General features: G+C 49.0%; 1 protein-coding gene across 1 annotated transcript in view; it reads right to left on the bottom strand.

Moving 5' to 3' along the window:
* Window positions 1-12,278, bottom strand: part of LOC117876233 (integrin alpha-D-like) — a 38,513-nt gene extending 26,235 nt beyond the window's left edge. Inside the window, exon 1 of the mRNA XM_034768179.1 lies at window positions 12,065-12,278. Within this exon, the coding sequence (XP_034624070.1) occupies window positions 12,065-12,101 (37 nt within the window). The 5' untranslated portion in view covers window positions 12,102-12,278. The remainder of the gene's footprint in view (window positions 1-12,064) is intronic.
* Window positions 12,279-13,218: the final 940 nt, after the last annotated feature.

Genomic DNA, 13,218 nt, shown 5'->3' with positions numbered 1-13,218 from the left:
GTGTGTCTCACAGAGCAGGTCAACTCCTCCTGTGTCCGATCAGGAGTTGGGGGGGATGGGGGAACCCGGGCCCACCCTCTACACCGGGTTCCAGCCCAGGGCCCTGTGGATAGAAGCTGTCTACAATGTCCCCTGTATCAGCTGAGTGACAGCTACAACTCCCTGGGCTACTTCCCCTTGGCCTCCTCCCAGCACCTTCTTTATCCTCACCGCAGGATCTTCCTCCTGAAGCCTGATCATGCTTATACTCCTCAGTCCTCCAGCAGCAAATCCCCTCACTCCCTGCTCCTTGCACACACCCCACTAACTGAGGGGAGGTCCTTTTTAAACCAAGTGTCCTGATTAGCCTGCCTGCCATAACTGATTCTAGTATGTTCTTAATTGGCTCCATGTGTCTTAATTAGCTTGCCTGGCTTAATTGATTCTAGCAGGTTCCTGATTACTCTAGGGCAGCCCCTGCTCTGGTCACTCAGGGAACAGAAAACTACTCATCCAGTGGCCAGTATATTTGTCTTCTACCAGACTCCTGTACCCCACTGGTCTGGGTCTGTTACGCTATGCAGAAGAAAAATGCAGCTTCCCCTTCATATTTTTAGTAGTTTACTTTTAACACAGCACTGTACGATAGTTGATTTTTTTCGGTCTCTGCTGCTGCCTGGGTGTGTACTTCTGATTTAAATGAGGTGTGTGGTTGACTGGTCAGTTCGTAACTTTGAGGTTCAACTGTAACCTCACGATTCCTGCTTGAGATTCCCTTAACTCATGTCACACAAGAAACAGGCAGTGGATGGCAACACTGAATCCCTAATGCATAGGGGAGCTAACTAACTCCCCACCTCCGCCCGCGGGACTGGCTGAGGGAAATGGGTGAGTGGGAAAACCCACTCTCCAATTGGATGATCTTCCCCACCTCCTCCACCTCCTGGGGTAGGGTAGCCAATCAGGGCTGCCACAGGAGGCAAGCAGGGCTGAGAGGAATTGTGGGAGAGAATTAGGGAATGTAATAATCTCTCAGGGTGGCTCTGTTCTCCTCTCCATCACTGCAAGCCCAGACCTGGGAAGGAGAGTCCCCTTGGAGCTGTCCCCTCCAGGCTGGGAGGAGGTAAAGACCCTCCAGATTTGCAGGAGGAGCAGATGTGGGGCAAGGTGAGGTGCAGAATTGTGGGGCTGGAGGGTGGTGTTGGAAAATTGTGGGGATCGTTGGACAAAGGGGGTGCTGAGAGGGCGGGGGCAGGCTCCCCCAGTCTTTCCTTCATCCCTTTTTCGGACCCGTTTCCAAATGTGCCTCAAACTCCACAGTCCCATGCTCAAGTCTGTCAACCTTATTCTCAGCTACCACAACGTGTGACCTCTCCCCATGCCCTCAGAGGTCACAGCTTCACAGACAGAGGAGACATGATTTTGAATCAGGAAGAAGCTGTGATGGCTTTACAGCAGGACTGTGCCAACCATGTCCACTTCCTGCTCACCAACCCCAGCCCCAGCCCACATCTTACCAAGCCCACGTGCCTCACAGAGAGGGAGTCACACCTCCCCCCATCCCCTCCCTGAGTCACCCAACAAGTGGCCACATCTCAGTGCTGGGTGAGGGAATTCTTGTACAAACAGCACCCAGGCCCCACCCCATAGGTGGCTGCATCTCAGTGCCGGGCAAATAACTTCAGGGATTCCATGCCTGCAAAATATGGATTTCATGTGCATTATAACATGTTTTTGGTGCAGTATTTTCAAATAAAACAACTCCCAGAGAATGATAGTTATAATCCAGTGTAAAAACAGAGCCCTCACCTGTGTATGCAAATTGATTCACACCAACTTTAGATAATGCCCTTAACTGTTCATTGCTTACCAACATAGCCTCTTTTACTCTGTTTAGGTTGGCACTGGGGGCCTGTTGCACACATTTTAACAATTTTGCTATCTCATTGTTCATTTGTGGCCACTACAGTCTCTTTCCGGCTCTGCATTGACATTTCTCCAGGTCCAAGCGCCCTTCATGTCCTCCGCTGAGCATGTCAGCTTGTAACATCTTCGGCGCTACTATTCTATTTCCTCTAAACAATACGCCACCACTAGCAGACAGTTCTGCTTTGAACTGAAAATGTGGAGCTGATCTGGAACGTCCTGACCATTGCTAGGCAGAGACAGGCTCCACATAACGAAGAGAGGGAAGAGCATCTTCGCAAGCAGGCTGGCTAACCTAGAGAGGAGGCTTTAAACTAGGTTCACCGGGGGAAGGAGACCAAAGCCCTGAGGTAAGTGGGGAAATGGGATATCAGGAGGAAGCACGAACAGGAGAGCGCAAGAGGGGAGGACTCCTGTCTGAGACTGAGAAAGCGGGACAATCAGTGAGTTATCTTAAGTGCCTATACACAAATGCAAGAAGCCTGGGAAACAAGCAGGGAGAACTGGAAGTCCTGGCACAGTCAAGGAACTATGATGTGATTGGAATAATAGAGACTTGGTGGGATAACTCGCATGACCGCAGTACTGTCACGGATGGATATAAACTGTTCAGGAAGGACAGGCAGGGCAGAAAAGGTGGGGGAGTTGCGTTGTATGTAAGAGAGGAGTATAACTGCTCAGAGCTCCAGTATGAAACTGCAGAAAAACCTGAGAGTCTCTGGATTAAGTTTAGAAGTGTGAGCAACAAGGGTGATGTCGTGGTGGGAGTCTGCTATAGATCACCAGACCAGGGGGATGAGGTGGACGAGGCTTTCTTCAGACAACTAACAGAAGTTACTAGATCACAGGCCCTGGTTCTCAGGGGGGACTTCAATCACCCTGATATCTGCTGGGAGAGCAATACAGCGGTGCACAGACAATCCAGGAGGTTTTTGGAAAGTGTAGGGGACAATTTCCTGGTGTAAGTGCTGAAGGAACCAACCAAGCAGCACTGTTCTCGACCTGTTGCTCACAAACAGGGAAGAATTGATAGGGGAAGCAAAAGTGGATGGGAACCTGGGAGGCAGTGACCATGAGATGGTCGAGTTCAGGATCCTGACACAAGGAAGAAAGGAGAGCAGCAAAATACGGACCCTGGACTTCAGAAAAGCAGACTTTGACTCCCTCAGGGAACTGATGGGCAGGATCTCCTGGGAGAATAACATGAGGGGGAAAGGAGTCCAGGAGAGCTGGCTGTATTTTAAAGAATCCTTATTGAGGTTGCAGGAAAAAAACATCCCAATGTGTAGAAAGAATAGTAAATATGGCAGGCGACCAACTTGGCTTAACAGTGAAATCCTTGCTGATCTTAAACACAAGAAGTGGAAGATTGGACAAATGATCAAAGAGGAGTATACAAATATTGCTCAGGCATGCAGGAGTGAAATCAGGAAGGCCAAATCACACTTGGAGTTGCAGCTAGCAAGGGATGTTAAGAGTAACAAGAAGGGTTTCTACAGGTATGTTAGCAACAAGAAGGTCAGGGAAAGTGTGGACCCCCTTACTGAATGGGGGAGGCAACCCAGTGACAGAGGGTGTGGAAAAAGCTAATGTACTCAATGCCTTTTCGCCTCTGTCTTCACGAACGAGGTCAACTCCCAGACTGCTGCACTGGGCAGCACAGCATGGGTAGGAGGTGACCAGCCTCTGTGGAGAAAGAAGTGGTTCGGGACTATTTAGAAAAACTGGACTTGCACAAGTCCATGGGGCCGGATGCGCTGCATCTGAGGGTGCTAAAGGAGTTGGTGGATGTGACTGCAGAGCCATTGGCCATTATCTTTGAAAACTCATGGCAATCGGGGGAGGTCCCGGATGACTGGAAAAAGGCTAATGTGGTGCCCATCTTTAGAAAAAGGAAGGAGGAGGATCCGGGGAACTACAGGCCAGTCAGCCTCACCTCAGTCCCTGGAAAAATCATGGAGCAGGTCCTCAAGGAATCAATTTTGAAGCACTTAGAGGAAAGTGATCAGGAACAGTCAGCAGGGATTCACCAAGGGCAAGTCATGCCTGACTAACCTAATTGCCTTCTGTGATGAGATAACTGGCTCTGTGAATGAGGGATGTGAGCAGTGGACATGATATAGCTTGACTTTAGCAAAGCTTTTGATACGGTCTCGTACAGTATTCTTGCCAGCAAGTTAAAGAAGTATGGGCTGGATGATTGGACTATAAGGTGGATAGAAAGCTGGCTAAATCGTTGGGCTCAATGGGTAGTGATCAATGGCTCCATGGCTAGTTGGTAGCCGGTATCAAGCGAAGTGCCCGAAGGGTCGGTCCTGGGGCCGGTTTTATTCAATATCTTCATTAATGATCTGGAAGATGGCGTAGATTGCACCCTCAGCAAGTTTGCAGATGACACTAAACTGGGAGGAGTGGTAGATATGCTGGAGGGTAGAGATAGGATACAAAGGGACCTAGACAAATTAGAGGATTGGGCCAAAAGAAACCTGATGAGGTTCAACAAGGACAAGTGCAGAGTCCTGCACTTAGGAAGGAAGAACCCCATGCACTGCTACAGACTAGGGACCGAGTCACTAGGCAGCAGTTCTGCAGAAAAGGACCTAGGGGTTATGGTGGAAGAGAAGCTGGATATGAGTCAACAGTGTGTCCTTGTTGCCGAGAAGGCTAACAGCATTTTGGGCTGTATAAGTGGGAGCATTGCCAGCAGATCGAGGGAGGTGATCGTTCCCCTCTATTCGGCATTGGTGAGGCCTCATCTGGAGTACTGTATCCAGTTTTGGGCCCCACACTACAATGAGGATGTGGAAAAATTGGAAAGAGTCCAGCTGAGGGCAGCAGAAATCATTAGGGGGCTGGAGCACCTGACTTACGAGGAGAGGCTGAGGGAACTGGGATTGTTTAGTCTCCAGAAGAGAAGAATGAGGGGGGATTTGATAGCTGGTTTCAACTACCTGAAGGGGGGTTCCAAAGAGGATGGAGCTAGGTTGTTCTCAGACTAGATGACCTCCTGAGGTCCCTTCCAACCCTGATATTCTATGACCACCCAACAGTAACAGCCTTAATTACCCTCTGTAAAGTCTCATCATTAGCTGTAGCCTCAGCAAGTTCATTCCAACTAATCAGGAAAGAGATCTTGGAGTCATCGTGGATAGTTCTCTGAAGACGTCCATGCAGTGTGCAGCCCAGTCAAAAAAAGCAAACATGATGTTAGGAATCATTAAAAAATGGATAGAGAATAAGACAGAGAATATCTTATTGCCATGGTACACCCATATCTTGAATACTGCATACATCTCAAAAAAGATATACTGGCATTAGAAAAGGTTCGGAGAAGGGCAACTAAAATGATTAGGGGTTTGGAACAGGTCCCATATGAGGAAAGATTAAAGAGGCTAGGACTTTTCAGCTTGGAATGAGGAGACTAAGGGTACGTCTACACTACCCGCCAGATCGGCAGGTAGCGACTGATCTATCGTGGATTGATTTATCTCATGTAGTGTAGACACGATAAATTGATCCCCAATCCCTCTCCTGTTGACTGCTGAACTCTAGCTCGGCGAGAGGCAGAAGCAAAGTTGACAGGGGAGCCGCAACAATCGACCCCGCACCGTGAGGATGTGAGGTAAGTCGAACTAAGATACATCGACTTCAGCTACGCTATTCTCATAGCTGAAGTTGCATGTCTTAGGTTGATCGCCCCCTCCCCCCAGCGTAGACCAGGCCTAAGGGGGGATATGATAGAGGTATATAAAATCATGAGTGGTGTGGAGAAATTGAATAAGGAAAAGTTATTTACTTGTTCCCATAATATAAAAACTAGGGGCCATGAAATGAAATTAATAGGCAGCAGGTTTAAAACAAATAAGAGGAAGTTCTTCTTCATACAGCGCACAGTCAACCTGTGGAACTCCTTGCCTGAGGAAGTTGTGAAGGCTAGGACTATAACAGGGTTTAAAAGAGAACTGGATAAATTCATGGAGGTTAAGTCCATTAATGGCTATTAGCCAGGATGGGTAAGGAATGGTGTCCCTAGCCTCTGTTTGTCAGAGGGTGGAGATGGACGGCAGGAGAGAGATCACTTGATCATTGCCTGTTAGATTCACTCCCTCTGGGGCACCTGGCATTGGCCACTGTCGGCAGACAGGATACTGGGCTGGATGGACCTTTGAGCTGACCCAGTATGGCCGTTCTGATGTTCTTATGTTCAGGGCCGGCTCTAGGGCTGGGGCAGCAGGGGGGTGCCCCAAGCAAAAAACATTTTGGCTGCCCCCCACTGCACCCTCCTGCCGCCCCAGCCCTGGGTCACTGGTAACTTGCTCCCAGGGCTGGTCATTCAGCAGGAATTTTGGATGTGCACAGAACACAGACAGGATTGGTTCCCATATGGTTACAGAACTGCAGTAAAGTGGAACAATTTTCAGCGTGTGTGACTGGAGGATATCTGGATGCATATTATAAGACTGTCCTACATAAATGAGGAAAAGTTGAGGTGTCTTTATTATTCTTTTGTTCCACTCTTTGTTTCTATGGGGAATTTGCCAATGCAATATTACTGTCTTCCTTTTAAACAAATAAAACTAAAACTTAATAATAATAATAAAAGCAATGGCTGTTGAAAATAGCAATTCCAGTCCTAATAACCACTAGGAAGCATTTCTTGCTCAATTTATTCTACTTTTTCTACAGCAAGTTACAGTGGATCAGTATCTTTGATTTGGGAGAAATGAAGTAACAGCTGCCCAAATTGAGCTTGAGCGCTCCTGAATTTTGAGGGTGTTCAAATCTGGAAGGCAGATGCTAGATTCCCTTTCTGAATATTAGCTAAATCTGGAAAGGAAAAGTCAATTTCTGCTTCCATGGCTCAGAAGTGGAAATCCTCCTACGTGCCTGGTACTGTATCTAAAGCTGCCCAGTCTAGTAGAGCCTCCCCTCCCTTACTTTTCATTTTAAATTCTAGTGGGATCCACGTACCTGCCTTGCTAGGCTTCAGATAGAGAGGGGCACTGTCCATTTAGTCCACCCAATTTTTTCTTTGGGGGAGAGCTCAGGGCTGGGGCGGCAGGAGGTGCAGGGGGGGGNGCTTCCTGGAAGGTGATGGGTCCCTCCACCTCCACACTGAATCCACGGCTCGGTGCCAGCACTGCAGGGGTTATACAGTCACCAGTTAGAGCTTCCCCTATGGAGAACGGGCCAGTGGTTGGGTCTGAAGGGCCAGCTCCTTTTGGCTATGGGACTGAATTCCACACACACACACCCCGCCCGCTCTAACCCACCAAATCCCACTCCTCTCCCAAAGCCAGGGATAGAACCCAGGCATCCTGACTCCCAGCTCCTCACCACCTGCTCCCTGTTCGTTAGCCCTCAAGGGCTATATTATGCAAATCATTCCCTGTATTCATTTGCATAGCTCCAGACACACCCACTTAAAAATAAATATCATGAGTGGAGCTAGCGCTGGTGAATGAAGCCCTAGATTTATCTCCATCCGCTTTTCTGATGCTGATCTGTAGCGGGTGCACTTCCTGTAGGGGTAGAAGGGTCAGATCAGACTTCATAGACTGAGAGATTCCAAGGCCAGAAGGGACCATTGTGATTGTCTAGTCTGACCTCCTGGATAACACAAGCCAGAGAACTTCCCTGTATTAATTCCTGATTGAACTACGGCAGATCTTTCAGAAAAACGTCCAATCACGATTTAAAATATCCAGTGATGGAGAATCCACAACTCTTGGCAAACTGTATGTGGTTGGTCAATGTTGAATTAGGCTTCCTGTTAAAAATGGAGGCTTTATTTGCAGTCACAGGCCATGTCTGCACTACCACTTACGGTGGCAAAACTTATGTCACTCAAGGGTCTGAAAAAACCACACCCCTGAGTGACATAAGTTTCACTGGCATAAGTGGTATTGTGCAGAACGCTATGTCGGTAGAGAGCTTCTCCCACCAACAGAGCTACCACTACTCGTTGAGGTTGTTTAATTACATTGACTGGAGAGCTCTTTCCTGTCGACATAGAGTAGCTACATAAGTGATCTTCTATTGGTGCAGCTGCATCGGCACAGTTGTGCCGCTGTACACTCGCTAGTGTAGACATGGCCTTTGCTTGTCTAACATCAACTTTCAGCCATTGGATCGTGTTAGCCCTTTATCTGCTAGATTGAAGAAACCAATATTAAATATTTGTCCTCCTCATAAGTACTCATAGACTGGGAACAAGTCACCCCTTAACCTTCCCTTAACTAGACTGATCTCCTTGAGTCTATCACTATGAGGCAGGTTTTCCAATCCTTTCCTTAGTCTCATGGCTCTTCTCTGACCCCTCTCCAATTTATCAACATCCTTTGCGAACTGTGGGCACCAGAACTGGACTCACTATTCCAGCAGGGGTCGCACCAGGGCCAAATACAGAGGTAAAATGCAATAAAACCTCAAAGTTATGAACACCCTGGGAATGGAGGTTGTTCGTAACTCTGAAATGTTCGTAACTCGAACAAAACATGATGGTTGTTCTTTCAAAAGTTTACAACTGAATATTGACATAATACAGCTTTGAAACTTTACTATGCAGAAGAAAAATGCAGCTTCCCCTTTATATTTTTTGAAGTTTATGTTTAACACAGCACTGTGCTGTATTAGCTTTTCATTATTGGTCTCTGATGCTGTGTGGGTGCGTACTTCTGGTTTAAATGAGGTGTGTGGTTGACTGATCAGTTCGTAACTCTGGTGTTCATAAATCTGAGGTTCTACTGTAACCTCTCTCTTCCTGCCCAAGATTCCCTTGTTCCTGCAAGCTGAGACCCCCAAACTCATGTCACACAAGAAACAGGCAATGCATGGCAACACTGAATCCCTAATGCATAGGGTAGCTAACTAACTCCCCACCTCCGGCCGCGGGACTGGCTGGGAGAAGTGGGTGAGTGGGGAAACCCCCCTACAATTCACTGATCTTCCCCACATCTTCCACCTCCTGGTCGCCAATCAGGGCTGCCGCAGGAGGCAAGCTGGTCTGAGAGGAATTGTGGGAGAGAAGTAGGGAGTGTAATAATCTCTCAGGGTGGCTCTGCTCTCCTCTCCCCTGGCCCTTCTGCCCTCTCCATTCCTGCAAGCCCAGACCTGGGAAGGAGAGTACCCTTGGAGCTGCCCCCTTCAGGCTGGGAGGAGGTAAAGACCCTCCAGATTTGCAGGAGGAGCAGATGTGGGGCAAGGTGGGGTGTAGAATTCTGGGGCTGGGGGATGAGGTTGGAAAATTGTGGGACTGGTTGGACAAAGGGGGTGCTCAGAGAGCAGGGGCAGGCTCCCCCTATCTTCCCTTCATCCCTTTTTAGGACCCATCTCCCAATGTGCCTCAAACTCCCCAGTTCCAGCCTCAAGTCTGTCAACCTTATTCTCAGCCACCACAATGTGTGACCTCCCCCCATGCCCTGAGAGGTCCCAGCTTCACAGACAGTGGAGATGTGACTTTGAATCAGGAAGAAGCTGTGGTGGCTTTACAGCAGGACTGTGCCAACCATGTCCACTTCCTGCTCACCAACCCCAGCCCCAGCCCACATCTTACCAAGCACATGTGCCCCACGGAGAGGGAGAGCCACACCTCCCCCATCCCCTCCCAGAGAGACCCAACAAGTGGCCACATCTCAGTGCCGGTGGGTGAGGGAATCCTTGTACAAACAGCTCCCATGCCCCACCTCATAGGTGGCTGCATCTCAGTGCCAGGCAAATAACTTCAGGGATTTTATGCCTGCAAAATATCGATTTCATGTGTATTATACCATGTTTTTGGTGTAGTATTTTTTAATATTCTCCAGAGAATGAGAATTATAATCCAGTGTCAAAACAGAGCCCTCACCTGCATATGCAAATAGATTCACACCAACTTTAGATTATGCCCTTAACTGTTCATTGCTTATCAACATAGCCTCTTTTACCCTGTTTAGGTTGGCATTGGGGACCTGTTGCACACATTTTAACAATTTCGCTATCTCACTGTTCATTTGTGGCCATTACTGTCTCTCTCCGGCTCTGCATTGACCTTTCTCCAGATCCAAGTGTCCTTCATGTCCTCCTGTGAGCATGTCAGCTTGTAACATCTTCAGCACTACTATTCTATTTCCTCCGCCATCGCCAACAGACAGTTCTGCCTTGAACTGAAAATATGGAAATGATCTGGAATGTCCTGACCACCCAACAGTAATAGCCTTAATTATCCTCTGTAAAGTCTCATCATTACTGTAGCCTCAGCAAGTTCATTCCAAAACCTTTCTGAGACTGAACACCAGACCCCACTCCCATCCCAGCGCTGGGGATAGAACCCAGGAGTCCTGACTCCCAGCCCCTCCCCACCAGCTCATTCAAGTTTCCCTTGTGTCTAGCCCTGGAGGGCCATTTTATGCAAAACATTTCATGCATTCATATGCATAGCAGCAGAAACTTCCATGTGAAGAATAAATATAATGAGTGCATTTAGCACTGGTGAATGAAGCCCTTGATTTATCTCTTGCCGATCCGGATTCATAGGGGGAGGGGGAGTTTCTGTAGGGTCGCAGGGGCAGATCGGCCTTCATAGAATTAGAGACCATAAGAAGGAACCGCTGTGTTCATCTAGCCTGACTTCCTGTGTAACACGAGCAAGGGAGCGCCTCTGAATTAATCCCTGTTTGAACTAGACTGGAACATTTAGAAAAAGATCCAAACTCGATGTAAAATTGCCAGTGACGGGGAATCCACCACGACCCCTGGTAAATTGTTCCAGTGGTTAATTCTTCTCACTGTTAGAAATGTTACACCTCATTTCCAGTCTGAATTTGTCTAGCTTCAGCTTCCAGCCATTGGATCATGTTAGACCTTCCTCTGCTAGACTGAAGAGCCCATCATCAAATATTTGTTCCCCACGCAGGTACATATAGACCGAGATCATCTCCCCTTGGCCTTCGCTTTGTTAATCTAAATAGTGATAGACTCAAGGAGCTCAATCTATCAGGCAGGTTTTCTAATGCTTTGATCATTCCCATGGTTGTTCTCCGAGCCCTCTCCAATTTATCAACATCCTTCTTCAACTGTGGGCACCAGAGCTGGCCACAGGAGTCCAGCAGCACTCGCACCACTGGCAAATACAGAGGTAAAATAACCTCTCTGCTCCTACTCCAGTTTCCCCTTCTTACGCATCCAAGGATTGGCTGCAGCATCGCACTGGGAGCTCCTTGGCCCAGGCAGTTCTTGGTCTCTCTGCCGAGTCTATCAGTTAATGCAGGGTGGCATAGTAAGCTTGTGTTGTGGGAGCCATAGCTGAGACCCACCAAATTCATGTCACACAAGAAACACCAAACAGCCCATCAGTGGCAACAGTGAATCCCTAACACACCATGGCCATCTCTCCCCGAGAATCCCCAGGGAGCTGCCCCCTCCAGGCCTGGGAGGTACTAAAGATCCCCCAGAGCTGTAGGAGGAGCAGATATGGGGCAAAGTGGGGTGCAGAATTGTGGAGCTGGGGGGATGGGGCTTGGGGACCAAGGAGCTGAGGTTGGGGAAGGAGCTGAGGTTGCCTCCCCCATTCTTCCCTTCATCCCTTTTCAGACCCCATCTTCCTGTCTGTCCCCCCTTCCCAGCCCATCCCCCTCACTCTCAGCCACCCCAAAGTCAGCCCCCCTCCATTCCCTGATGGGTCCAGGCCACACAGACAGGAGAGACGTGACATTGAAGCAGGAGAAAGCGGCTGTGGTTTTACAGCAGGATTGTACAATTGCAAACACTGCATCCACTTCACACCTGCCGGACCCTCCCCCCGCATCCTACCGAGCACACACACCCCACAGAGAAGGGGAGTCGCATCTGTGACCCACTCCCATCCCAGAGAGTCTGGGGGAACAGAACACAGAGGGAACAGAACCCAGGAGTCCTGATTATCAGCCCCCCCATCCCTCCTCTAAGCTCCTAGAGCCCCATTCCCCTCCCATATCTGGGGAGAGAACCTAGGACTCCTAATGCAGAGGCCCCTGATGTAACTCACTAGACCCCAATCTCCCCCCTACCCCCCAGGCCAGCCAGAGATAGGACCCAGGAGTCCCGACCATGCAGCTGTTCCCATCCCCCTGCCAGAGGGGTACTCGCTGGGCACCCATGTGGAGGAGCCCAGCTTTTCCCAGTCCCTCTGGCTGGCACTTACCTGCGCACAGGTAGAGGAGCAGAGGCAGGGGGTCCATCCTGTGCTGGGTGAGGGGTGTGTGTGGAGCGGGGAGTGAGAGGTTCAAGGACGCTGCCTGGAGAGGAGGCAGCAGAGTGCAGAGGAAAGAGAAGTGATACCGAAAAGAGAGAAACACTAATGGGAGGGACAGGGGGGACTCAGAGGTGTTATAGGGAGGGAGCAGAATGGAGAAAAGAAAAAGTCAAGAACACTGAGACACCCAACTAGTCAGACACACACGCAGCTACATGGAGACTGACGAAAAAACAAAAAAGACCAACCATGTACACCCTGAACTCCTCTTCTCCACTCCTGTCAGTGGTCAACTAGTTACATGTGATGTTGCTAATTTAGTCATTTTCCATCCCCCCGCACACTTTGTAAATTCAAACACCCCTCTAATTTCAATTCTTGGGGAAAATACTGCAAACACACCTACCCTGAGACAAACAGACACACAACCAGACAGACAAACACCCCTTCTCTGAGACAGACAGACACACAACTACACTGAGATAGACAGATACACAATTAGACACACAACTGCAGTGAGAGACACACACAGCTAAACAGACAGACAGACACACACACAGACTACTCTGAGACAGAGACAGACACGGTGACAATATTGAGACACACAAATCACACACACAAAACAACACTAAGTCACCCAAACACACACACACAATATGACACTGAAACAACCAGACAGGGACAGTCACAATCCAGTGCTCCACAGACAGACACACAAAAACACCACACAGACACCAACTCACACACCACTGCACTGACACAATGACACACTTTTCTTACTCCCAGTGGTGACCACTGGACAAATGTTCCCTCACAGCCATTCCCACAGGAGCGAACCCCGGTGAGCTCCCAACTCGCCTGCACCAGTGGGGAGCTCATACCCCAGCCCCGTGGCAGCTGTACCCTCTGGTAGCTCACAGGAGTGAAGCAGGGCTCTGAAAGGCCAGGGCCATGATGGAGGAAACTCAGGGAGTGGGATGGGTTTACACTAGTGTCAGCTTCTCTTCTTCTAAGTTGCATTGCTGGATGACAGCTAACCAGTCCCTGTACCCACCCTGGAGGTGGCTGCATCTCAGCGCCAGGCAAGGAATCCCTGTATAAAC

Source organism: Trachemys scripta, chromosome 4, assembly GCF_013100865.1.
Source record: "Trachemys scripta elegans isolate TJP31775 chromosome 4, CAS_Tse_1.0, whole genome shotgun sequence".
NCBI lineage: Eukaryota > Metazoa > Chordata > Testudines > Emydidae > Trachemys > Trachemys scripta.
Note: the sequence above shows the minus strand (reverse complement) of the source record. Positions and strands in the feature narration are given on the sequence as shown.